The sequence below is a fragment of the Podarcis bocagei genome (genome assembly GCF_964188305.1).
Source record: "Podarcis bocagei genome assembly, chromosome: 2".
NCBI classification, from domain to species: domain Eukaryota; kingdom Metazoa; phylum Chordata; class Lepidosauria; order Squamata; family Lacertidae; genus Podarcis; species Podarcis bocagei.
Genome location: NC_138126.1, coordinates 5556876 through 5583821, shown reverse-complemented (window position 1 = coordinate 5583821; position 26946 = coordinate 5556876). Strand labels below are relative to the sequence as shown.

At 45.3% G+C, this 26946-nt stretch overlaps 2 protein-coding genes across 8 annotated transcripts in view; one reads left to right on the top strand and one right to left on the bottom strand.

Annotated features, from left to right (window-relative positions):
- The window catches only part of LOC308580394 (uncharacterized protein), a 60907-nt gene extending 44865 nt beyond the window's left edge, over positions 1 to 16042 (bottom strand). For 2 of the 5 annotated variants that reach the window (XM_081181930.1, XM_081181931.1), the window contains exons 1-3: positions 15609 to 16040; positions 4523 to 4686; positions 3486 to 3659 (exon numbers count right to left, since the gene is read on the bottom strand). In XM_081181930.1, coding sequence (XP_081038056.1) covers positions 3486 to 3659; positions 4523 to 4622 — 274 coding nt within the window. In that variant the 5' untranslated portion in view covers positions 4623 to 4686; positions 15609 to 16040. Of the gene's footprint in view, positions 1 to 3485; positions 3660 to 4522; positions 4687 to 15608 lie in introns of all 5 variants that reach the window. The other 3 variants (XM_081181928.1, XM_081181927.1, XM_081181934.1) reach the window with 3 other exon arrangements.
- Positions 3684 to 26946, top strand: part of LOC308580525 (uncharacterized protein) — a gene marked incomplete at its 3' end in the record, with an annotated part of 45629 nt that continues 22366 nt past the window's right edge. The window contains exons 1-2 of one of the 3 annotated variants that reach the window (XM_081182302.1): positions 3684 to 3708; positions 18482 to 18655. In XM_081182302.1, the coding sequence (XP_081038428.1) occupies positions 18523 to 18655 (133 nt within the window). In that variant the 5' untranslated portion in view covers positions 3684 to 3708; positions 18482 to 18522. Of the gene's footprint in view, positions 3709 to 18481; positions 18656 to 25769; positions 26149 to 26946 lie in introns of those variants that run through there. The other 2 variants (XM_081182304.1, XM_081182303.1) reach the window with 2 other exon arrangements.

Below are 26946 nucleotides of genomic sequence, written 5' to 3'. Positions count from 1 at the left end.
CCCCTCAAGGTATAACACGCTGTTAATTTTAAATTTACTTTCCATAAATTTTCCCACTCTTTTACATCTATGTTATACCCAAAATCCTGGGCCCATTGAATCATGACAGCTTTAACCTCCTCCTTCATGACTTCCCAGTCAAGAAGAAGAAGAAGAAGAGTTTGGACTTGATATGCCACCTTTCACCCCCCTTAAGGAGTCTCAAAGCAGCTAACAATCTCCTTTCCCTTCCTCCCCCACAACAAACACTCTGTGAGGTGAGTGAGGCTGAGAGACTTCAGAGAAGTGTGACCAGCCCAAGGTCACCCAGCAGCTGCATGTGGAGGAGCGAGGAAGCCAACCCGGTTCACCAGATTACAAGTCCATTGTTTTTATTAATGGCTGTTTTCACACACAAAATCAGTGTGATACCTTGGTTTACAAACTTAATCTGTTCAGGAAGTCTGTCCTTAAACCAAGGCGTGCTTTCCAATAAAAAGTAATGGAAGATGGATTAATCCATTCCAGACAATGAGAAACAACGACTAAAACAGCAATTAACATGAATTTTACTATCTAACAAGACCACTGATCCATAAAAGGAAGGCAATAATCAATGTACTGTACAATAAAATAAATAAGACAGCATTGTAGATGATAAAACCCAAAATTAATATTTCTTTCTTACGTGCCCTGATGATAGTAATTGTTTGTATGGGGGGCTTTTATACATTTCTGCAGTCACACAATCAACCAGTAGCTGAACTGTGTTCCACACAGTCACAAAAACGAAGTCACAAGCCACAGTCAAAAGTCAGTGCCATAAAACAAAGAACAAGTCACAGTTAAAAAGAAAAGCCACACAAACAAAAACACACAAAAAAAAGCAAAAACAAAAGCTCCAAGTATCACCTCTGTGTTGTGTGGGTGCTCTGGACTCAACAGCCGACAAACTCAACAGGAAGCCTCTGATTAGCAGCGGGGGACTCAATTTACAAACAGAACACACTCAACAGGAAGCGGAACATGTTCTGTTTCCTAGTTGTTCATAAACTAATCTGTTCTTAAACCAAGGTACCACTGGAGTTGGCACTGTGAATACGATTAACCCACATATTGTGAAAAATAACCATTCAGTCCACAAGTGACAGCCAGCACTGAACCTCTTGGTTCATTGTCATGCTAGTCTGCCTTTGAGTTTCATTTGTTCCAAAGAAGTAAGCAAAATAAAGTGCATGTGTTTCCACACTGCCCCATCCAGAAACCCCTCAAATTATGTCCATCGTCAACTCTAGCATTCTAGAATTCTATGTAAAAGAATGAACATCGAGTGAATGTTCAATGTTTCTCACATTGACTGAAGCTATTTCCACACTCCAAGTATTTAGTGTTTCAGCCCTGTATGAGTACGTTTATGTAAAGTAAGGTGTGTACTCTGACGGAAACTCTTTCCACACTCCACACATTTAAATGGTTTCTCCCCTGTGTGGGTTCGATGATGAATATTAAGGGAGCAACTTTCACTGAACCTCTTTCCACACTCCATACATTTAAAGGGTTTCTCCCCTGTGTGAGTTCGTTGATGAGAATTAAGCTGATTCTTCCAAATGAAGCTCTTTCCACACTCCATACATTTAAAGGGTTTCTCCCCTGTGTGAGTATGTTTATTTAAAGTAAGCTGTGCACTCTGATGGAAACTCTTTCCACACTCAATAAGTTTCTCCCCTGTGTGAGTTCTCTGATGTTTACGAAGTTTATCACGTCGACTGTAGCTCTTCCCACACTCCAGGCATTTAAAGTGTTTCACCCCTGTGTGAGTTTGCTGGTGTGTTCTAAGGGCTCCACTGTGACTGAAGCTCTTTCCACATTGCATACATTTAAATGGTTTCTCCCCTGTGTGAGTTCTCTGGTGTTCACTAAGTCTATGTCGTCGACTGAAGCTCTTTCCACACTCCAAGCATTTAAAGTCTTTCACCCCTGTGTGAGTATGTTTATGTATGTAAAGGTGTGCACTCTGACGGAAACTCTTTCCACATTCCATACATTTAAATGGTTTAACCCCTGTGTGAGTTCGCTGGTGTATAGTAAGCTGGACACTCTGACCAAAGCTCTTTCCACACTCCATACATTTAAATGGTTTAACCCCTGTGTGAGTTCGCTGATGTAAAGTAAGTGAGCTGCTATAACGGAACCTCTTTCCACACTCCATACATGCAAGTGGTTTCTCTCCTGTGTGAGTTCGTTGATGTTCTGCATGTGTTTGACTATCAGTGGAAGTCTTTCCACATTCCAAACATTTAAATAGTTTCTCCCCCGTGTGTGTTCGCCGATGTGAAGTGAGGTGTGTCTTTCGTCTGAACCACTTTCCACACTCTAGACATTCAAATGGTTTCTCCCCTGTGTGAGTCCGTTGATGTACACGAAGTGAACTAATATGACGGAAGCTATTTCCACACTCCATACATGTGAATGGCTTTTCGCCTGTGTGAATTTGTTGATGTTTTCTAAGTGTTCCCCTGTCACGGAAGCTATTTTCACACTCCATACATTTAAATGGTTTCTCCCCTGTGTGGGTGTAATGATGTAAAGTAAGGGCTGAATTTTGTCTGAAGCTCTTTCCACACTCCATACATTTAAATGGTTTCTCCCCTGTGTGACTTCGATGATGCGTATGAAGGGTCCAACTTTCGCTGAAGCTCTTTCCACACTCCATACATTTAAATGGTTTCTCTCCTGTGTGAGTCCGTTGATGTCTTGTAAGTTTTCCACTCTCACTGAAGCACTTCCCACACTCCACACATTCATATTGTTTTTCCCCTGTATGAATTCGCTGATGTAGTTTAAGAACGTCATTACGACTATAACTCTTACCGCATTCCATACATTTAAATGGTCTTTCCCCCGTGTGAGTTCGTTGATGATTTGAAAGCTTCACCCTCTGACAGAAGCTCTTTCCACACTCATTACATTGAAATGGTTTTTCCCCTGTGTGAGTTTGTTGATGGTTTGTAAGGTTTCCACCATCAATAAAGCTCATTCCACATTCTGCAGAATTCTGTCGATTGTCTGCACCACCTGCAAAGGGAGAAATGCTTTTAGGGTTTCAAGGAACATCTTTGTATGAAGGGCAATATATAAATTACATACATAATTATAATTGTCTAGAAAAAAATAAAAGTGGTAGAAGTGTTTCAAAAAAATAAATAATCTGTAATTACTAAAAGCATTTCCCCAACACCCTTTACCCATATTTCTGTATTAGTTTAGGTAATCATCATCATTTAATCATATAGTGGCGGGGGGACATGTAAAATCAAAACGCTGTGGGAGGAAAAAGGTTTCTGGCTATTCTATGAAAGCAGATTCCAGAAACAAAGAGGAGCATGGGAAAAGGCCTCTCTGCTTCCTTCTTCCAGCCTTTTCTCTCCTCTCCATCTTTTCCCCTTGCCAATGTGTTTCCCTCCTCCTGTCTCCATCCATCCCTGCCCTTTTCCTCTGCAACTCACCAGATCTCTCTGAGGGTCCTGGGAGGGAATGCTTAACAGTTTTGGGGAGGGATGCAGGAAGCAGCCTGACCAAGTCAACCATCCATCTTCCTCCTTCCATTCTAGCTAGGTTTGCAGAATCAGACTCTTTCAACCTTCCTGAGGAGCTCAGAAGCGAAAACAAGCCGCAGGTTCCTGAGAGGGATGAAGAAACAAAGGGAGCCTCACATTTAGCTGTTGAAGGGTAAGTCTTTCACTGTTTCCATGGTGAAAGAGGGTGCCTTCCTCCTGAAACCCACCATGCAAGAAAAATAGGTCCTGCCCAATGTGGAATAAATGAATAAAAATGAATCCTTAGCTGAATCAAAGGATTCTCCCTAAACTCGTTTCCTTGTTGAGGGTGCAATTAAGACTAAGAAACAGGGTGTTATCTGTGAAAGAATGTGTTAAGGCCCATGCTGAACCTGAGAGTGATAGATTTATAGTTCTGTCGAGATAACAATGTGACTCGAGATCACAAGGAGAAATAGCAGATGATAGTTTAAGAACTAGTACGCATGCTTCATGAACACACACCCCTAAAGGAGAAATGAAAAGAAAACCCAGCTGCCTATATGGTTGGGATAAATAATAATAATAGGGATATTACAATTTATCTAGGAGACCGTTGCAAGCAAATGAAAACATTAGAAGGATTTTAACTGCACTTGTAAGGTATTAAAGATTATGGATAACTTGGATGAACAGAAAAATATGGACAATGGACTTTTATGCAGTTGTAGATGGTAATATTAGGACCAACTGAGGGGATGGAGGGAAGCCACAAGATCTTCATTTATGGATTTGTTTGTTTGTTTTTTGTAATAAAAAAAATTGTTTAAAAAAATCCAGATTTATTTTTTTTAAGAACCTTGCCCAAGAAGGGGAGATTAGCAACTAGCCAGCAGTCCTGCAGTGGAAATAGCACCTAACATTCAAAAGCCTGGGAGAAGGTTTTCCTCTTCACCATCCATCTATTGATCCTTCTCTGTCCCTATCTCCACTCCATAGGAACTTACCAGATGTCTCTGAGTGTCCTGGGAGAAAACACCGAGAGGTTTTGGGGAGGGATGCAGGAGGCAGTCTGATAAGGTCAACTGTCCATCTTCCTCCTTCCATCCTTGCTAGGTTTGCAGGTTCAGCCGCTTTGGTCCTTCCTGAGGAGCTCAGAAGATGCAGGTTCCTGGGAGGGAGGGAGGAAGAAGCAAAGGGAGCCTCAGAGGCCCGGCAGGGATTCTCCTGCCCAGAACATTCTGCTGCCCCTAGAAGAGCCCCAAAGGGGTTCCCCCTTCCCAACAGGAGCCCCATTTTTAAGGAGGTTTTTTTGGGTGATACCAATTCAATCTTTCTCCCCACTGGGGCTTCCTTATGAGTAAATCTGCACAGGTCTGCTCTGCATATTCCTCCTCTTCTGTAACACCTAGAAACATGTACCAGGTGAATACTTTGGAGAAGACTGCTCCACTCCCTTCCTCCAGCCAGGGCTTTCTTGAATTTTGTGGGGGGGGGGTGGTCATTTCCCCCTCCAGCTCCCATCCATTCATTTCTCCTCCACACACAACCCCCTGGAACTCAGCTCACCTCTCCTAGCCTCGGATAGCAATGATGATGGTCAGATCCAGCTTCTTTCAAAATATTTTGCAGAGCTCAAAGTTTAAACAAGTCGTGGGGGCGGGGGGGGGGGAGAGAAGCCAAGCAGCCCCAGACCCCTGCAGAGATTTCCCTCCCTAAGAGGCACCCCGGCAACTCCACCTACAGGAAAAGAAGGGTGACTTCCTCCTGAACCCCAGCAGAGTCATGCCTGGAAGAGGATCTCCTTCACTCCATTAAAAAACACTCCTTTCCTTCTGACTTCCTTTCTTTCTGCCATCTTGGAAATCTTGCCTCTGGAGATTTCCCTGCCAGCGCTTAAGATGGAGCCCTTTCTCCCAAAGGACACGTCTCTCTCTTGTAAACAAAATCTGCCCTTTTTCCTATTAGTAGGAGAAAATAACAGAGGCCAACCAGAGAATATTGAGAAGCAAAGCAGCTAGTGAGCCTGATCTTCATTGATCTGTTGCAACAGGGTCCTCACTCACTACGCACAGGACAGGAGGAACCCAGAACAATGGCGTGCAAGGCCTTATATAGACATTTTGAAATTGCCACCCTGTAGCTCAAGACCACCACCCCAGATAAATAATACCTACATCACAGAAAAGGCGGTCTAAAACAGAAATTTGAATATTGCTTTTCTTCTGTAGTTTATCTCCTGTCTGGCAGGTTACTTGATTGGATACCCTGCTTACTTGATTGGATACCCTGGGGAGCCTGGCCAGTCTTTTGTAATGATCAATACTTAGTAATGATAAATACGCAGGTGGCGCTGTGGGTAAAACCTCAGGGCCTAGGACTTGCCGATCGCATGGTCGGCGGTTCGAATCCCCGCGGCGGGGTGAGCTCCCGTCGTTCGGTCCCAGCTCCTGCCCACCTAGCAGTTCGAAAGCACCCTTAAGTGCAAGTAAATAGGTACCGCTTTATAGCGGGAAGGTAAACGGCATTTCCGTGTGCTGCTCTGGTGCCGGTTTGCCGGAGCAGCGTCGTCACGCTGGCCACGTGACCCGGAAGTGTCTGCGGACAGCGCTGGGCCCCGGCCTCTAGAGTGAGATGAGCGCACAACCCTAGAGTCTGTCAAGACTGGCCCGTACGGGCAGGGGCACCTTTACCTTAATGATAAATACTTAGTTCCTGAGTCAGGTCACAAGCTCACCCTGTTCAAACACAAACATACCCTTAAGATAGGATTTGTGAAGGAAAGGACAATGAGGAGGCTTTTCCATTTTCCTTTGACCTTGCAGAGAAAACATTTGGTCAGTTTGGGACTCAAAAATGGTTCCAGGTTATGAACATTTAACATATATCTAAGACCTCAAAATTCCTATCACACACTCTCTCTACCCTAGGGGTGCAAACTTGAATTAAATATTGGAGGGGGGGTGGCAGCAAGCCTTGCTCTATATAATATCACATGATACAATGCACAGACAACCCCCAGGCCCCTCAAGTGTTTTACTGTGGGGGCCAAACCCCTCCCGGCCCCATGGAGTTGGCTCCAATGCTCCACCCCCCAGAACCATAGAACTGTGGAAATGGAATCATAGAATCATAGAATCCTAGAGTGGGAAGAGACCACAAGGGCCATCGAGTCCAACCCCCTGCCAAGCAGGAAACACCATCAGAGCACTCCTGACATATGGTTGTCAAGCCTCTGCTTAAAGACCTCCAAAGTAGGAGACTCCACCACACTCCTTGGCAGCAAATTCCACTGTCGAACAGCTCTTACTGTCAGGAAGTTCTTCCTAATGTTTAGGTGGAATCTTCTTTCTTGTAGTTTGGATCCATTGCTCCGTGTCCGCTTCTCTGGAGCAGCAGAAAACAACCTTTCTCCCTCCTCTTTGTGACATCCTTTTATATATTTGAACATGGCTATCATATCACCCCTTAACCTCCTCTTCTCCAGGCTAAACATGCCCAGCTCCCTTAGCCGTTCCTCATAAGGCATCGTTTCCAGGCCTTTGACCATTTTGGTTGCCCTCCTCTGGACACGTTCCAGTTTGTCAGTGTCCTTCTTGAACTGTGGTGCCCAGAACTGGACACAGTACTCCAGGTGAGGTCTGACCAGAGCAGAATACAGTGGCACTATTACTTCCCTTGATCTAGATGCTATACTCCTATTGATGCAGCCCAGAATTGCATTGGCTTTTTGAGCTGCCGCGTCACACTGTTGGCTCATGTCAAGTTTGTGGTCAACCAAGACTCCTAGATCCTTTTCACATGTACTGCTCTCAAGCCAGGTGTCACCCATCTTGTATTTGTGCCTCTCATTTTTTTTGCCCAAGTGCAATACTTTACATTTCTCCCTGTTAAAGTTCATCTTGTTTGTTTTTGCCCAGTTCTCTAATCTGTCAAGGTCGTTTTGAAGTGTGATCCTGTCCTCTGGGGTGTTAGCCACCCCTCCCAGTTTGGTGTCATCTGCAAATTTGATCAGGATGCCCTTGAGTCCATCATCCAAGTCGTTGATAAAGATGTTGAATAAGACCGGGCCCAAGACAGAACCCTGTGGCACCCCACTAGTCACCCCGAGGGTCATTTAGTCCAACACCCAGCAATGCAGGGGTCGCAAGGAAAGCATCGCCCAAGATGGATGCCCACCCTCTTTCCCCACTTGGAGCCCCCTCTTCTCAAGGGGCGCCCACTTCCGAGCCCCCCAAACAACCTACTCAACCCCCCCGGGGGTCATGGGTGGGTGGGTGGGTGGGGTGTGCTGGGACCTCAGAGGCCTTGGGTCCCATGGCTTCCCTTCCCCCCACCCACCCAGGGGATCCTCCCATTCATCTCTCAGCCCCCCCAGCAGCCTCCTCTGCACCCCACAGCCTCCCCTTCGCCCAAAGGACTCACCGCCCCAGAGGCCTCCCAAGACAAGCTGAAAGAGGAGGCGAGGCGGAAGGACGGAGAGAGGGGCCTTTCCCACGCCGCTCTAGGCAACCGGGCTCTCTCGCTCTCCTTAACCCCTACGTAGCCTCGCCTCCCAGAGATTCCTGCCCAGGGAAAAAAGCTGGCGAGGCGCCGAGAGGGATCCTGATCACGTCGTGAGATCCCCCCAGATTTAGAACATGACTCGGCAAGGCTCGGCTAGGCTTCCAGGCTGGGAAAGGGGCATCCTTAGGGGCGAACTCCTAGGGAGCCACAAGCCCCTTGGGTTGGGGAATGACATATTGGAGGGGCGATAGGTGGGATGGCTCAGTGGGTACAGCCTGAGGTTCTTCATCCCAGGGTTGCGGGTTCGAGACTCATGTTGGGCAAAAGAGCGCTGCATTGCAGGGGGTTGGGCTAGATGACCCTCGGGTCCCCTTCCAACTCTAGGATACTAACACCCTCAGGGGCGGCGGCGGAGGCCAGGACCAGGGTGCAAGACCAATATGGGGCTGGTTGGCTTACAATAAGAGAATCGGGGGAATAGGAGAGTTTCAAGGGGCTCCACAAGGGTCATCCAGCCCAACCCGCTGCGATGCTGGACTCTCCACGGAAGCATCCACGAGAGACGCCCTCCAACTGCCAGCCTGCACCATCCTGGTCCGCCAAGCATGCCATGCACGGCCTCCTTTCAAAGCTCCCTGGGGGGAGCGGGTGGGATGGAGGAAGTCAATGCAACTCTGCGGAAGTAGAGGGAATATTCGCCCCCCCGCAATCAATCAATCAATCAAACAAACAAACAAACTGTTATGTACTGAGTTGAATAGGATCCAAACTGAAGCAGTCTGATTGGTCCTAGAACAATAGGATCCAAATTGCAGCAGTCTGATTAGTCCTAGAACAATAGGATTCAGAATGCAGCAGTCTGATTGGTCCTAGAACAATGCAGCAGTATGATTGGTTGGCAGGACCCACCCAATCCTGCTCCAGATAGAAGTGAATCCACAACCTGATTGGCTTACAGTAGAATTCCGGAATTAGCCAATCATGTGCAGCCCATTGTGTAAATAGTGTATATAAAGCAGATACTGTGAGGGGACTTGCATTCATTCCTCCTCACCACTATGAGCTGAATAAAGAGCATGAAATCACTTTGAGACTCTGAGTATATTTCACAAACAAATAAAAAGACTTAACTAACTGACCTATCGCGTTGCAGATAGCTCGGTTCTGCACCCCTGATATAAATCCTGGCTATGCCCAGGCCTCTAGACTGGAGGTGGGCTCTGCAAAAAGGACACAGCGAGGCGAGATGCAGAAGCCGGCTGCGTCCTGAAGAAGGGGCTGCATCCTCTACCCCGGGGTCAAGAGAGAGGCAGTGGGGTGTAGTGGGTGGAAACACCTGTTCTGCCCTCCTTCCCTTTCCGCAGACGCTCAGCCAAAGCCCCCTGCTTCCTTCATTCCTCTATTGCGGGGAGAGGAGGACTGGGGGAAAGCATGGACAGGCGGAGGAGAGGAAAGCTTCCATGAAGCAGAAACCTAGTTCATCAGCTGCACTTTGGTGATGGCGAAATGAACTGGAGTCCAGGCAAACTGACGCCTTCCCGAATGAGCCATTACGCACTACTTTTGCCATTTGCTTTATGCATCATAATAATAATACTAAGATATCAAAATGACATGTGAGGGGCAGCAGTCTGGTGATGCAGTTCCCCCGAAATTCCGCCAGAGGGCCGGGTCCTCTCTCTGATTGGTTCCCAAGACGGAGGGGGCGGAGCCAGCACTTTTGGAGGGAAAATAGAAGGAGCCGTTTCTGAGGGAAGAAAGTTGGAGAAGGGCTTGACTTGAGAAGTTAGAATCAGATGGGGCTCAGGCTGAGGGGCAGGGCTAGATTTGAGAGGAGAAACAGGGCTGGATTTGAGAAGAGGGAGGGGGATTGTTTGGAGGTGGGTGGAGGATAGGATTTGTCTGAGGAAAAATTGGTTCTGATTTGGGTTGAACACCCACCCTGAGGAGACTGTCCACAGCGAGACGAAAGACCCTCTCAGCTTGGAGAGGGAGACCCAGTTGGGGGTCTGGGGAAGGTCTACGGACAGTAGTGTCCTGGGAGGGCTTCGAGAACACTGTCCCACCATCTCGTCCTCTGTCGTCCCCTTCTCCTTGTGCCCTCCATCTTTCCCAACATCAGGGTCTTTTCCAGGGAGTCTTGTCTTCTCATGAGGTGGCCAAAGTATTGGAGCCTCAGCTTCAGGATCTGTCCTTCCAGTGAGCACTCAGGGCTGATTTCCTTCAGAATGGAGAGGTTTGATCTTCTTGCCGTCCATGGGACTCTCGAGAGTCTCCTCCAGCACCATAATTCAAAAGCACCAATTCTTCGGCGATCAGCCTTCTTTATTGGACCCCTGCCTTCATGACTCCTTGCTTCTTGACTCCCAGCTCTCTGACCCTCGGACTCTTGGCTTCCCAACTCCCGGCTTGTGGACTCCCGTTCCTGTTCCCACCCCATCTTGCCCCCGGTCCCGACATTCCCAGCAGAGACTTCGATCGCCCGTGAACTGGACCATGACAGGGAGAGAAGACCCCCAAGCCAGTCACAAGGCGGGGGGGGGAATCCCCTGGGTCTGTTACGTCATTTTGTAATTACCTTAGGAGTGGGATTGCTTAGAGAGAAGGGGGGCTGAGGAAAATTGCCCCTCGCTCCTGAACCAAGGCACTGATCAGGGAAGGAAGCTATGTTGTATTATTCAACTGAAACACCTCTCTAACAGAAATTGAAGTATAACAACTGTTTTGAGGGGATGTTAAGAGAAGCTGTGACTGTAACACTGAGGGGAAGGGGACAGAGGGAGGAAGGCAGCATAGCACAGGTTTGAGGGAAGTCACAGCTCAGAGGCAGATGAGGGGGGAAGTTGGGAGAGCCAGAGCAGCTGGTGGTTGAACAGTTGCCACTAGAAAACATTCCAGACCCACCATCTCCCAGAACCCGGCGAGCCTTAAAAGTAGGAGAGCAAAGAGCTCAAAGACAGAGGGCACTTAGCACCACCCGTAGAGGAGGTGATGACGATGATGAGTGAGGAAGTGGGAGAGACGGGCGGTGGCGATTCACTTGGGACAACGCCATTATCCAAGAGGCAGGGTTCTATGGCCTCTCTCTGTAAGCTTGGGGCGGGGGGAGGAAGGACTGTAAGAAACTTTTCCTTGTCTTTATACTTTCCTGGGCAACCAGTCAGGACCCACTGACACTTACAGCAGCAGGAGGAGGGCTGCAGGAAATCATCCACTGTTCAAGAAGAGGCAAAAAAAGTTGCTGGGCATTGCCATTCAAATGGCTTGTTTGTGCCTCGATGTGTAATTTATCTACCCCCCCCCCAAAAAAAAATTAATGACAGATATTGCCAATCATGTGCTGTGTGCCATAAGGATAGGTAGAGAGGAGATAAAAGTTAAGCTCTCCCAAAGCCTTTACCAATCATCTTCACTGACCCATTTTTTTAATAATAATATTTATTCATTTTTCCATTTTAATAACCAATAAAAACCACATTAAAACATTCCAAATTAACACAAATCATTAAAAGCCAAATTTTGATGCCGAATTATATATATTTTTAGGGTGACTTCTCATGCTTTGAGGTGCATGGAGTCCTGATCAACTAAAGTTACGTTGCATTTCATAATTCTTCAATAAACCACTCCGATGTTAATCCACTTCATTGTCCTTTACTTTTTATTCTTATTTTGACAGCCACTGGTCTGTTCAACCTCCACTTCTATAGTTCTGTGTGAAATCCTTGTTGAAATCCAACTAGTCCATTTTCCATTTCTGCTCTCAAGGGTCATAATATTCAAATCCCAAAGGAACATCATCTGCCCTTGGCAGCTATCCAGGATTCCCCTCAATAAATTCACAAACTGGTGTCTTCTGCCAAATCTTAATAACTCAGTCCAAAACTTTCAATCTTCCCACTAAGGATGACTGCCCAAAATCCACACTCAGTCCAGATATGATCAGATCAAAATGGCAGCCAAAATCTCTCCAGCTTGCTTCTTTGTTCAGTTGCCTTTCTGGGGGAGGGTTACCAAGTAAAACTGGGAATGCAATATGCCAGAAAAAAATAAGGTACTAAAAGCTTACCTCCCCCTGGGGCTAAATAATCCATATATCATTTCGACAAGCAGGTCTTCCTTCATTGATGTTACATTCACTTCTGAACATTGCAACCGGGAGTAATTAACTGTGTCATTCCACTCCACTCCTCTTGTTCACGGGCCCATATTGCCCTGCTCACACTGAAGCTCTTTCCACACTCCATGCATTTAAATGCTTTATTTTCTGTGTAAGTTCATAGGTGCAAAATAAAGGCAACTGATAGAAACACTCCACACATGGTTTTCCTCCTCTGTGTGGGCTGCTAGATGTTTTCTAAGTGTTAACCCCTGACCAACTCTTTTCCCACACTCCATACAATTTTAAAGCCCCCCCCCCCGTATGACTTCGGTGATGATTTCTAAACATCCCACTATCAGTGAAAGTCTTTCCACACTCCATACATTTAAATGTTTTCTCTTGTGTGATTCACAGATGTGAAGTAAGTTGATGATTCCACCTGAACCACTTTCTACATTCCATACATTTAAGTGGTTTTCCCCCTATGTGAATTTGCTGATATTTCCGAAGTGCTCCATTAGTAATGAAGCACTTTCTGCACTCCAAACATTTAAAATATTTTCCCCATGTGTGAGTTTGCTGGTGTGTAGTAAGGTGTTCTTTCTGGCATTCAATCTTTCTGGCATTCTTTCATGCATTCAAATGGTTTCTCCTGTGTGAGTTGGTTGATGTTTTGCATGGCTTACAGCATCAGCTAATGTCTTTCCACACTCTATACATTGTAATGGCTTCCACCGTGTGAGTTCACTGGTGTGAATGAAGGATTGTCGTCTGGCTGAAACACTTTCCGCACTCCATGCATTTAAAGGGTTTCTCCCCTGTGTGAGTTCGCTGGTGTGTAGTAAGGTGTCCTTTCTGACTGAACGACTTTCCACACTCCATGCATTCAAATGGTTTCTCCTTGTGTGAGTTCGCTGGTGTGTAGTAAGGTGTCCTTTCTGACTGAACGACTTTCCACACTCCATGCATTCAAATGGTTTCTCCCCTGTGTGGGTTTGTAGATGTCTAGTAAGGCTTGCACTCTGACTGAAGCTCCTTTCGCACTCCATGCATTTAAACGGTTTTTCCCCTGTGTGAATCTGTTGAGGTTTCATATAGCTTCCTGAAATAACAAATGTCTTTCCACATTCGGTACAGTTAAAAGGTTTCTCCCCTGTGTGAATTCGTAGATGCTGTGTAAGGCTTCCACCTAGTCTGAAACACTTTCCAAACTCCATGCATTTAAATGGTTTTTCCCCTGTGTGAATTCGTTGATGTTGTGCATGGCTTCCAGAATCAGCAAATGTCTTTCCACAATCAGTACATTTAAAGGGTTTCTCCCCTGTGTGAGTTCGCTGGTGTGTAGTAAGGTGTCCTTTCCGACTGAACGACTATAAATAATTTTCATTACATTTTCTTTAAGCGAACTGCAGGCTGTAAAGTTTATGCCTTCTTTCCATAATTTTTCCCAATCCTCAAACTGTGTATTATGACCGATATCTTTTGCCCAATGTATCATACCTGATTAAACCTCTTCATGCTGGACATGCCATTCCAAAAGTAACTTATATATTTTTGATAATATCTTGTTTCAATATCTCTTTTCCTTTTCATGTTTCAGTTTTTTAGGAATGCAGCTAAAACAATGTCAAATTATAGTAATGTCAGGTCTTGTAATTTAAATCCATTCGTTCAGGTCCTACCCTCTAGAGATGAAGAAAACAAGCTTGCTCCATCTTTATGTGGCAGCACTTTAGATATCTGAACATAGATACCTAAAGATGGCATATCTCTTCTCAGTCTCCTTTTATACAGGCTAAGCATACCCAGCTGCCTCAGCCATTCCTCATAAAGCTTGGTTTCCAGACCCTTGATCATGTTAAGCTTGTGGTCTACTAAGGCCCTGAGAACCTTCCACCCCATTGTAATTTGATAATAATGCTACCTCTGGACTTTCGGTCAGCTTTAACCCAGTGATTTCTGTTATCTCCTTAAACACCCTTTGCCTTTAAAATTGTACATATTTACACCCCCACCACATTTGAACACAATTCTCGATTTCCTGGCATCCCTTCCAACATAACACCAAATACTCCTTATTTGATTTAATCTGACTAGTGTTAAATGCCATCTCAAATTAATTTATAATAATTTTATTTTATTCTTAAAGACAACATTTTCAATGTACGTTTCTCCCATCTTTCCCCCCCAGCTTTGACTATCTATCTGCCCTATTGTCTTCTTTCCCCACAACTCTTAATTTATCTTCTTGTTTCTTCCATTTCTAATGCCCGCATGTCTTTAATTTCAGCTCATCTGAAAGCTCCTTATGAAGCCACAACTGCTTCTTTATATACCGTATTTTTTGGTCTATAAGACGCACCAGACCACAAGACGCACCTAGTTTATGGAGGAGGAAAACAAGAAAAAAATATTCTGAATCTCAGAAGCCAGAACAGCAAGAGGGATCACTGCGCAGTGAAAGCAGCAATCCCTCTTGCTGTTCTGGCTTCTGGGATAGCTGCGCAGCCTGCATTCGCTCCATAAGACGCACACACATTTCCCCTTACTTTTTAGGAGGGGAAAAGTGAGTCTTATAGAGCAAAAAAATACGGTACCTCCCATTTCTCTTTCTTGAAGCTGATGGAATACACTCCATGCCACTCAAAGGACAGCAATGGATGCAGAAGTCCCCCCAAGCAACATACCCACTCTTTCAGAGGGAGTGTAACCCCATCAAGAGCAGGCAACCTCCTAGCCATCTGGTCTAAGGAACCACGCATAAACTGGGCCTCAGTCTTATCTGGATTGAGCTTGTTTGTTGGCTCTCATCTAGTCCATTACCAAGGCAGGACAAATGGTCTAGCACCTACTGCTTCACCTGTAGATATAAAAGGAGAAATAGAGCTGAGTGTCATCAGCATATTGCTTGCAACGTACTCCAAACCTCTAGATAACCCCACTTAGTGGGATCATGTAGAAGTTAAACAGCATAGGGGATAGAATTGAACCCTGAAGGATCCACACATTGAAGGCTCCACAGGGCAGAAGAATACTCTCCAAGCAACACCCTCTGGAAACACCCATCCAAGTAAAATGGGAACCACCACAAAACGGTGTCACCCACCCCTAACTCAAACATCTGCTCCAGAAAGATACCATGGTAGATGGAATCGAAAGCCGCTGAGAGGTCAAAGGAGAATTAGTAGGGACCCATTTCTGCTGTCTCTGTCCCAACAGAGGTCATTCTACAGGGCAACCAAAGCAGTTTCTGTCCCAAATCCAATTAAAATGGATCTGGAAAATCAGCTTCCTCCAAGACCACATGGATTTGGTCTGCAACCACATGGTCAGGAACCATACCCAAGAAGGAGAGATTAGCAACTAGCCAGCAGTCCTGCAGTGGAAATAGCACCTAACATTCAAAAGCCTGGGAGAAGGTTTTCCTCTTCACCATCCATCTATCGATCCTTCTGTGTCCCTATCTCCACTCCATAGGAACTCACCAGATGTCTCTTAGGGTCCTGGGAGAAAACGCCCAGAGGTTTTGGGGAGGGATGCAGGAGGCAGTCTGATAAGGTCAACTGTCCATCTTCCTCCTTCCATCCTTGCTAGGTTTGCAGGTTCAGGCGCTTTGGTCCTTCCTGAGGAGCTCAGAAGATGCAGGTTCCTGGGAGGGAGGAAGAAGCAAAGGGAGCCTCAGAGGCCCGGCAGGGATTCTGCTGCCCAAAACATTCTGCTGCCCCTAGAAGAGTCCCAAAGGGGTTCCCCCTTCCCAACAGGAGCCCCATTTTTAAGGGTTTTTGTGTGTGATACCAATTCAATCTTTCTCCCCACCGGGGCTTCCTTTTGAGTAAATCTGCACAGGTTTGCTCTGCATAGTCCAACACACACCCCACCCCTGCAATGCAAGGGTCGCAAGGAAAGTATCTGCCAAAGATGGATGCTCACCCTTTTTACCCACTTGGCGTCCGTCCCCCCGTCCCCCTTCTCAAGGGGTGCCCACTTCTGAGCATTTAGTCATTTTAAAGTAGGGATCCAGATGCACACGGCAGAATGGTAACGGGGAACCCTCACCTCCCTTGTCGTCAGTCAGCCTAAGATGGGGGGGGGGGCCTTGATGCAGAGTCCTTGGCCCAGATGGAGGAGGGAGGGCAGCCCTAGAGCGCAGAAGCAGGCAGGGAGAGGGAGGGAGGGGCGGTCTGGGTGCCCTCGGCTTGCCAAGGGTTAAAAGGAGCCGAGCTGGATTCCTAGAGAGGAGAGGAAGGGGAGGGCGGGGGAGGGCAAGGTCCTCCCCAGCAGAAGCCCCTCCCTGCCCAGTCCCTTCCTGCAAGCAAAGAGGAGGCTGCTTTGTTCTCTCTGCTTTGCAAAAACTTCCTCGGTGCCCCTCCTGGAATCTGGTGAGTCTCTTCTCTCTTCCCCCTTGGGGCGTAGCGGGGAGAAGGGGGTCCCAGGGCTGCAAGGGAGGAGGCAAGGGGTCCCCCGTTCAGCTCATGCATGGGGGGGGGAGACCCCCAAGTCAGGGAGCAGAGGGTCCTGCCCCCAGTTCCTCTCTGCCAAGCCAGGGAGGGGCTGAGTGTCCAGCAGGTCTGCAACTCTGTTCTTCCTTTGGATCAAGATGCTGCCTTCCTTTTTGGGGGGAGTCTTTGGGGCAACAAAAGGGGGGGGCATGCAAATAAGCCCCCTTCAGATTGAGGGGAAAGTCGCATCTCATAACACAGATACGCATCCAAGGACTCCGAGGAAGAGGAAGCCCTGTGGAGTGGGGAGATACAGCCCCCCCCAAGTGTGGAGACTGGAGGGGAGACCCTCTCCCACCCTCTACCCAAATACAATTCCCAGAGTTCCCTGGCAAGAAGGGGGGATTGGTGACCACTCTGGGAATTGCAGTCTTTGGGCAGCAGGGCTGAAGCTGTCTCCTTGCACCTCTCAGGGTCCTGAACCAATTCTAGCTCCCAGGATTCTTGGGGGGAGTCCCTAGGGCCGGGGAGATCTGGTTTCCAACCTTGTTAAACATCTGCCCCCTCCCAGCTGAGCCAGTGCACAGACTGGCATGTGCCACTCTTGGGAGCAGGAGCTGCATCCAGCCTTGCTCAGCTCAACATTTTTAGGAAGACCAAGCCCCTCCTGCCCTGGCAAGGCACTGGGGTGAAGCTGCAACGCCATCAGCATCCTGTGTGAATAATAATAATTATAATAATAATCTGCCACCTAGTTGACTGGGTTTCCCCAGACACTCAGGGCGGCTTCCAACACATATAAAAACATAATAAAACATCCCGATACAGGGCTGCCTTCAGATGTCTCCTAAAGGTTGTGTGGTTCTTTCATTTCCTTGACATCTGATGGGAGCGTGTTCCACAGGGAGGGGGCCACTACCAAGAAGGCCCTCAGCCTGCTTCCCTGTAACTTCTCTTCTTGCACTGAGGGAACCACCAGAAGGCCCTTGGTGCTGGACCTCAGGGTCCAGGCTGAACGATGGGGGTGGAGATGCTCCTTCGGGTATACTGGGCAGAGGCCGTTTAGGGCTTTAAAGGTCAGCATCAACACTTTGAATTCTGCTTGGAAACATACTGGAAACCAATGTAGTTCCTTTAGGAGCGGTCTTACATGGTTCCAGCAGCCACTCCCAGTCACCAGTCTAGCCTCCGCATTCTGCAGAACACTAAATGAATGACACAGAAGTTGCTGCAGACTAAAGTTAGAAAAGCTTTAATTGCTACAAATGGTATAAGGAAACATGATACGGAATTAAGGGAAAAGATGGTGTTGACCTGGAGGGGTTACAAAATTTCTGGTCTCTCCCCGAGTGCCACGGGCCCTGCTCCAAAGAGAGCTTCTCTAAAGAAAGCACAACCAAAAATCACTCCATTTGCGTGAATAAGGAAAATGAGGAGGTGGCTAAGAAACAGCAGGAGCCAGATCCTATTCCCAGCCTTCTAGGGTCTCTCAGCAGCTCTAATGAGGAGAAGAAAGAGGTTTGGGGCCCAGCCAGCTCAACTGCTAAGGCATCTCTTGCACTGAGACGTGGGGGCACCTACATGTAATAGCTACTCGGCTGTATTCTGCCCATGCTCTGGGGTTGCAGTTTTCAGGCTTGGGGACAGGATGGTGCCTGGTTTTTGAACCAAGTTCTATGCATAAGCCCCACTGAGTTCAATGGGTCTACTCTCAGTCACTAGTGTGCATACCATGCCAGTCCTACGAAGTGGGGTGAGGTGGAAACAGATTAAATGGGAACCACTGGAGATGTTTCAAATGGGGTTTGTGTTGGAAAGGGGCTGCCTCATTTGTGCTTCTCCAGGAGCAGGGGAATATCTAGGGCAGGAGAATCCCTGCAGGGCCTCTGAGGCTCCCTTTGTTTCTTCCTCTCTCCCAGGACCCTGCAGCTTGTGGTGGCTTCTCGACTCCTCAGGAAGGATGAAAGAGACTGAATCTGTAAAGCTAGCGAGGATGGAAGGGGGAAGATGGACAGTTGACCTGGTCAGGTTGTCTCCTGCATCCCTCCTCACAGCCTCTGAGCGTTCCCTCCCAGGGACCTCCGAGATATCTGGTGAGTCCCAGGGGAGGGGAGATGAAGAGGTATTGCGGCTTGTGTATCATTCGTGCACACTCTCTCACCTCTCCAGCCTGCCTTCCAACTCCGGTAAGACCCGGATGAGAGAGGGGGTGGGGTGCGCCGACACTTTTTCAGAACATAAAGTAACAGAAACAGTAGTTTGCTGCCACCACTTCCTTATCTTAGAACAGCCCTGAAAAGTAAGCTAAGGAAGGAGATTACTCTTCAGTTTTACCGGGCTGCCCCACACTGTGTCACTTTACTGTGGCACAGACAGAAATCCATCAGGCTCTGGTAGGCGACTAAGTGGTCAGGTACTGGTTTAGAATCATAGAATCATAGAATCATAGAGTTGGAAGAGACCACAAGGGCCATCGAGTCCAACCCCCTGCCAAGCAGGAAACACCATCAGAGCACTCCTGACATATGGTTGTCAAGCCTCTGCTTAAAGACTTCCCAAGGAAGGAGACTCCACCACACTCCTTGGCAGCAAATTCCACTGTCAAACAGCTCTTACTGTCAGGAAGTTCTGGTTTAGCTTCCCCAGCAGAAAGGCATAAAAGGCAGAAACAGGGAAAAGTCCTTTTTCCAGAAGTAAATAAAAAACCACGATGATTCAAACATAAAAGTTGGCACATCTCTTACAAATCCCAAACAGAAAATGAAAACATTTTTCAGTATCACTAACTACAGAACATACAACGAGAATGAAAGTGTGAAACAGAACTGTTCTCCACATCCCTGGCATCAGGGCAAGTCCTCTTTGCAAGACAATGGTCTCACATGGCAAGGTATGTTAGGGAATTGCAAGTTGGTTTCCTTAGGTTTTATCCCCTTTGAACCCACGTGGATTCAAAACTCAAAAGCCAATCAGTTCTTTAGATTAATTTGCAACTCGCCAATGGTTAGATAGAAGAACAATAACTCAGGCTTTTTAGGAGCCTCGACAGCCGAATCCTGTTTATCAAAAGGCCTTGAAGATGAAAAGCATTCCCAAAGCCATACCAGATTCTTTGAGTTGTAAATTAAGCTTCATAACCTTTTTCACACAGAAAGGGCATCTATTTTTTTTATATATATAAATTTTTATTGGTTTTACAAAATTTTTAAAACAATAAAAACATATAAAAAGACATACAAACATATATAGTTTCGTACCCTTTTTTTCATAAACCTTGTTTCTTGGACTCCCCCATACCTCCCCTTTCTGCATCCCAGTGTCCAAAGTTTTTCAGCAACTTCTAAATAGTTCTGTCAAGCCTATGTCCTCTTAATCTTTCCTTCATTCTAATCTTATATCGCTGTAACCCTTTCATTCTCAAAACCTCGACATTCTAACATTCGTCCAGTTTATAGTAGTCCTTAAGGTAAATTTTAAACTTCTTCCGTTCTTCTTCCGCCGTCTCCTTCCCCTGATCACGGATTCTGCCAGTCATCTCCGCCAGTGTCATGTAGTCCATCACTTTCATCTGCCATTCTTCCAGGGTGGGTAGATCTTGTGTCTTCCAATACTTTGCGATAAGTATTCTTGCTGCTGTCGTAGCATACATAAAGAAAGTTCTGTCTTTCTTTGACACCAATTGGCCGACTATGCCCAAGAGAAAGGCCTCTGGTTTCTTAGGAAAAGTACATTTAAGTACCTTTTTCATTTCATTATATATCATTTCCCATAAAGCCTTAATCTTCGGGCACGTCCACCAAAGGTGATAGAAAGTACCTTCAGTTTCTTTACACTTCCATCAGGCAAATGATAGATCTTTGCTAGCTTGACTGGGGTCATGTACCACCTGTAGATCATTTTCATAATGTTTTCCTTTAAGGCCGTGAATTTTATACCGGTGTTCCACAACCATTCCCAGTCCGCAAACATAATGTTGTGGCCAATGTCCTGTGCCCACTTAATCATAGCCGATTTAACTGTTTCATCTTGTGTATTCCATTTCAGCAGCAAATTATACATTCTTGACAAATTCTTAGTATTGGGTTCTAACAATTCAGTCTCTAATTTTGATTTTTCCACCTGGAAGCCAATTTTCCTATCTTGTTTATAAGTCTTGTACTTTTGGTTTCAATTTCTCATGACTCTGTAATTTCAATTTATCTCCATCTTGTTCCAAAATTTCCCAATACTTTGGCCATCCGGCCTCCATATTGAGTTTCTTCACCGCCTTGGCCTCCAAAGGTGACAACCATCTAGGGGTTTTGTTTTCCAACAAGTCTTTATATCTTGTCCATACATTAAACAACGCTTTTCTGACAATGTGATTTTTAAAGGCCCTATGTACTTTGATTTTATCATACCATAAATATGCATGCCAACCAAATGTATTATTGAAACCTTCTAAATCCAAGATATCTGTGTTCTCGAGGAGCATCCACTCTTTCAGCCAGCAAAACGCTGCTGCTTCATAGTACAGTTTTAAGTCCGGCAGGGCAAATCCCCCTCTTTCTTTTGCATCTGTGAGTACTTTAAATTTTATTCTGGGTTTTTTGCCCTGCCAGACAAATTTCGCAATGTCTTTCTGCCACCTCTTGAAACAGTCCATCTTGTCAAGAATCTGCAAAGTTTGGAACAAAAATAACATTCTAGGCAATACATTCATTTTAATAACTGCAATTCGGCCTAACATTGACAATTTCAAATTTGACCATATTTCTAGATCTTTTTAAATTTCTGACCAACATTTTTCATAATTGTCTTTATAAAAGTTCAAATTTTTAGATGTCAGATAGACCCCTAGGTATTTCACCTTCTTAACCACTGTCAAACCTGTCTCTTCTTGAAATTTCTCCTTCTCCATGACTGTTAAATTTTTTTCTAATACTTTAGTTTTTTGTTTGTTCAATTTGAATCCGGCTACCTGGCCAAATTGTTGAATTATCTCCAACACCCTTTTCGTACTAGTGTCTGGCTCTTGTAAAGTCAATACTAGGTCATCTGCAAAAGCCTTTAACTTGTAATGTTTAACCCCGACCTGTACACCTTTAACCTGCTGGTCATTTCTAATCATATTCAGCAGCACCTCCAGGACAGAAATAAAAAGCAATGGGGAAATTGGGCACCCCTGTCGTGTTCCTTTTTCTATCTTAAGTTCCTCAGTTATCACATTATTTACAATCAGCTTAGCTTTTTGTTCAGAATATATCGCACCCATACCATTCTCAAATCCTTGGCCTACCCCCATCCCATGAAGATTCTTTTTCATAAAGCTCCAAGAAATATTGTCAAAGGCTTTCTCCGCGTCCACAAAAATCAACACTGCTTTGGTGTTTATGTTCACCTCTAGCCGTTCCAAAATGTCTATTATATTCCTTACATTGTCTGATAAATGCCTCTTTGGGAGAAAGCCTGCTTGGTCCCTATGAATCTTCTCCATCAACACTCTTTTAAATCTTTTCGCCAAAATGTCTGCAAAAATTTTGTAATCCACATTAAGTAATGATATTGGGTGGTAGTTCTTAAGTTGAGTCTTTTCAGTCTCTGTCTTTGGTATGAGTGAAATATACGCTTCTTTCCACGATTCTGGTGCCCTTTTTCCCTCTAAGATCTCGTTGCAGACTTCCTTTAACGGTTGAACCAACCACTCCTTCAAAGCTTTGTAATATCTGGAAGTCAGTCCATCTGGTCCTGGAGATTTGCCCAATTGCATGTCTTGAATGGCACCCTCTATCTCTTGTTCTGTTATTCTCTGGTTTAAATCCACCTTGCTTTGATGAGAGATTATTTGTAATCCATATTTATTAAGGAATTTATCTATGTCCTCTTCATTTTGTGGTCCTTGAGAGTAAAGTTTTTTAAAATAGCTCAGAAAACAGTTTCTAATCTCATTGGGTTTAGATATATTCTTTCCATCCACTTCTAGACTTGTAACTGTATTTAGTTTCTGCCTTTTCTTCAATTGCCATGCCAGAAGTTTACTACATTTATCTGCCGATTCAAATGTCTTTTGTTTCATTTGCTTTAGCTTCCACTCAATCTCTTGATTCATCAATTCCATATATTGTGTCTGGTATAGCTTAATCTCTCTCAAAATCTCCTGGGACTTTGGTTTTGATCTTAATTTTTTCTCTCCTTCTTTTATCTTTTCCAAAATCTTTTCCTTCTTCTCATTCTGCTTTCTCTTTTTTATTGAATTTTGTTGAATCAGAAAACCTCGCATCACAGCTTTACTTGCGTCCCAGATCACTCTTTTTTCCACATCAGCCTTTAGATTTATTTCAAAATAGTCCTTTAGAGTTTTTTGGGCCTTCATGTGGATCTCCTTGTCTCTAAACAGGGTGTCATTCATCCTCCATCTAAATTGACCAGTTGTTGTAAGTTTCATTTCCATCTTTACGGCGTTATGGTCGGAGCAAGTTTTTGGGCAGATTTCTACCTTCTTAATCTTTGGAGCCATCCCACTAGTGATCCAGATTTGATCAATTCTGGTCCAGGTCATCATTGCTTGAGAAAAGAATGTTCCTTCTCTCTCAAGAGGGTTCCTCGTTCTCCATATATCTATTAGGTCCATGTTTTCGGTCATTTCAAAGAAGGTCTTCGGAAGTCTCCCTTCCTTTGAGATTGTCAGTCTTTGTGCCTTGTCCATATTTGTAGAAACCACACCATTCATGTCTCCCATAATTATCACATTGTAATCCAAATAGTCCATCAAAGTTTCATGAAACTTCTTAAAGAATTCCGCCTTGCCTTCATTTGGTGCATAGACTCCAACTATTAAAATTTTTTCTCCTTTTACTTGTATTTCAACTGCCAGGTATCTTCCTTGTTCATCTTTAAACATCATTTTTGGAACCCATTTCTCTTTTACATAAATCACAACTCCTCTTTTCTTAACTTTGTCCGATGAAATAAATTCTTGTCCTAGTCTTTTATTTATAAGTAGTTTCCTGTGTGCTCTGGTTACATGGGTTTCTTGTAAGCATATCAAATCCAATTGTTCTCTTTTCAAAATATGAAACACTTGACGTCTCTTCAAAGGCATGTTGAGCCCATTACAATTCCAACTAAGGAATTGCAGGGCCATCTTGTTACTTTTCCGTTGTTCCTCCAACCGCTCCCAGTTGTTGCTCTTCCTCTGATGGTGGTGGATTGAGTCCAAACGGTAGGTTCAGAATATCTAGTGCTCTCCTTTGTTCTGCAATTGGGTCCACAGTTCCCTTCTGTAGGTCCTCTTGGTTTCTTTCCAGGAACTTCTCTTTATCTTGTATTGTCTTTATTTTCACCTTCTTTCCCTTGTAGTTAAAGGACAGTCCCTGTGGGAACTCCCACCTGAAAGGAATGATGTTATTCTTCAGCAGGTAGACCAGATCCTTATAGAAGGTTCTCACCTCCAAGATATATTTAGGGATGTCTTTGAAAATTTGTATAGATGAATTTTCAATTTGCAGGGCCTTTTGGTAATGTAATTTTAATATTTTATCTCTTTCTTCCTTAGATCTAAGGGTAATCAGGCAATCTCTCGGGGTCTTTCTGTTCAGTCTCCTGCCCAGTCTAAATGCTGTTGTTATCTTAAATTCTTCCTCCTCCAATTCTTCCCAAAAGTCAGCAAACTTTTGTGTTAGGAACTCCACCAGGTTGTCCCCTTCGCTCTCGGGAATTAATCTTAATTTCAGATTTCTTTCCTTTCTCTGTAATTCCAACAAAGACAAAGTTGCATCATGTTCATAAACCTTTTTAGCGATCGGTTCTAGCTTCTCCTGTGTCTCTCCGGCAATGCTTCTGGCTTCCTCTGCGATTTTACGTGTTGCAGAATTTTCTTCAATCAACCTGTTTATAGATTCTGTATTACTTGTCACACTTTTTGTGTTCAAGTCCAATCTCGCTGTTAATTCTGTTAGTTTCTGTGTATTTTCTGTACTCTGCTTTGTCAGAGTCTCCAAGGATTGGTTTATCTTGAGTAACGCCTGTGTCACTGACTCCATGGAGGCAGCTGTCACTTTTTCTTGTCCTGCTGTTCCTGTAGGAGTTAAACCTGTAATTGAGCCTCTTTTCTTTTGTAGCTGTTGTTGCTGTTGTTGCTGCTTAGCTTTGGCTCTGGTGGTTATCTCTTCTGCTGAGCCACTCATGTCCCAAGGATGTTCCCACAGAAACAGTCTCCTGATGGAAAATCCCACTGTCTTAAACTGTTACAACCGTTACTTTAAGCCCTCTAGGGGGAGCAACACAAAATGTCCAAGTGAGGAAACAAAGGAGTTAAAAACAAATATATTAGGAGGCTTGAAAATATATGGTACGAGACTTTTTCCAGTAGATACTCTTTCAACCCACTCCAATATATTGTAGCAACCAAGTCTTAAAACTTTGTATCAGAGTAAGCTTCAACCATGTAACTTTCCCAAGAGTTTAAAGGCAGTTCAGTGCCCTAATGTCTTATTTGGCAGTCCGTTTCAGGGTATTAAGACAGCAGAAGGCTTTTTCTTTTAAGTAGATCATGCAGGTTCTTAATGTCCTCTTTTTTTTCCTCCCCTCTGCCCTGCTTGCTAGAGGGGAAATCTAGGTCCGATGTCAGGATTAAATAGTCAAAAGATACTTCATACGGATGCAGCTTAACTTTCCCGTTGCTTTAGATGTCATGCAGTCGGGGGAAGGCAGACTTCCTTAATTTTTTCCTTCCCCGTTTTCAGCCAAATTTCAGGTATAAACTTTAGTTTCAAATAGATGTTCAGTCTTACTCACGGGTTTTTTTCAGTCCAAAATTTACAGGAAGGAATCGGCGCTCTCCGTCAATGGCGACGCGGCTTCACCCTGCGGGCTGGGTAGCGACTCTCAGCACCGCGCTCTCCCGATGCCGTTCCGGAGCCTTTAAAAAGGCTCTTTCTGCAGTAAGGGGGGCGCTTCTGGTGCCCACCGAGTCTCCTTGTTCACAGGCTTCCGCGCCTGTGATTTTAGGGGTCCTCCGCTTGCCGTAGCGGGTCAGACCCGAACTCGCAGAGCAGTCCTCCTCCGGAGCTCGGAAAGAGGACCGCCATTAACGCTGGCGCCGACCGGAAGTCTCCAGAAAGGGCATCTAAGATAGCCAGGTGTCAAGACTACAAATCAGCTAGGAACCTCCTTCCTGCAGATGGAGAAGATAACTTATTCACACTCTTTGAGGTAGAAAGTCTGCAATTAAAGAAGCAGATACACATTCCAAGAATTCTACAGCGTTTGGCTTTCCCATAATGCTCTTCTTTAGCATGAGCCAAAGTTTTACCTTAACTAAGAGCCAGTGTGGTGTTCTGGTTAAGAGTGGTATTCACCTAATCTGGTGAACCGGGTTCGTTTCCCCGCTCCTCCACATGCAGCTGCTGGGTGACCTTGGGCTAGTCACACATCTCTGAAGTATCTCAGCCCCACTGACCTCACAGAGTGTTTGTTGTGGGGAAGGAATCTGTAAAGCTAGCGAGGATGGAAGGGGGAAGATGGACAGTTGACCTGGTCAGGTTGTCTCCTGCATCCCTCCTCACAGCCTCTGAGCGTTCCCTCCCAGGGACCTCTGAGATATCTGGTGAGTCCCAGGGGAGGGGAGATGGGGACATGGATGGATGGGGCTGGAGAGGTACTGGGGCTTGCTCATTTTGGGGGTGGGATGAGGCAGGCAGGCAGATGGAGATTGAAAAGGTGAGCACCTTTTTGGGCTCCTCCACCTGCCTTCCAGCGCCTTTGACATCTGCAGGTAATTTGAGCCAGGAATACGTCACAGCTCCCCGGCCACTGTGATGTATTGGCGCCAGTACTGTGCTCTGAATGCCCTACCAATGTCAGAGAACTCGCTGATCCATTGCGCAGCACTAGAAGCCATGATTCTTTAAATTACCTGATCCTAATTTCAGGACTGATTGCTGATGGGGCCTGTGTGTTTTGCCTTTTTCTTTTCTTTTAGGAATAACTTTTCATTTTCTTTTAAAAACAAGGATCATATAAGACTAATATATGATACAAATATGTAGACTAAATAAATTTGCAGGAATAACATGTCATTCCTCGTTGGTGATCAGTGTATGAGTTCTGGGTTCATGAATTGGTATAAAGTGAAACAAAAAAGGGTAAACAGCGGAGAACAGAGAACATTCAACATCGCATAGCCGAATTCCTAGTCAGAATCTCTTGTGGCTGTTGGGCTTAGATTAAGTGTGAGTAATAGTCATTTTCCATCTTCTCTTACCAATTAAACTATACAGAGTTGGTCTCCTCATGAAAATGAGTGGAGATTGCCGAGGGAGGGAGTCAGGCTGTGGCCTGGCCAAAGGCCTGGTGGAACAGCTCTGTCTTGCAAGCCCTGCAGAAAGATGTCAAGTCCCGCAGG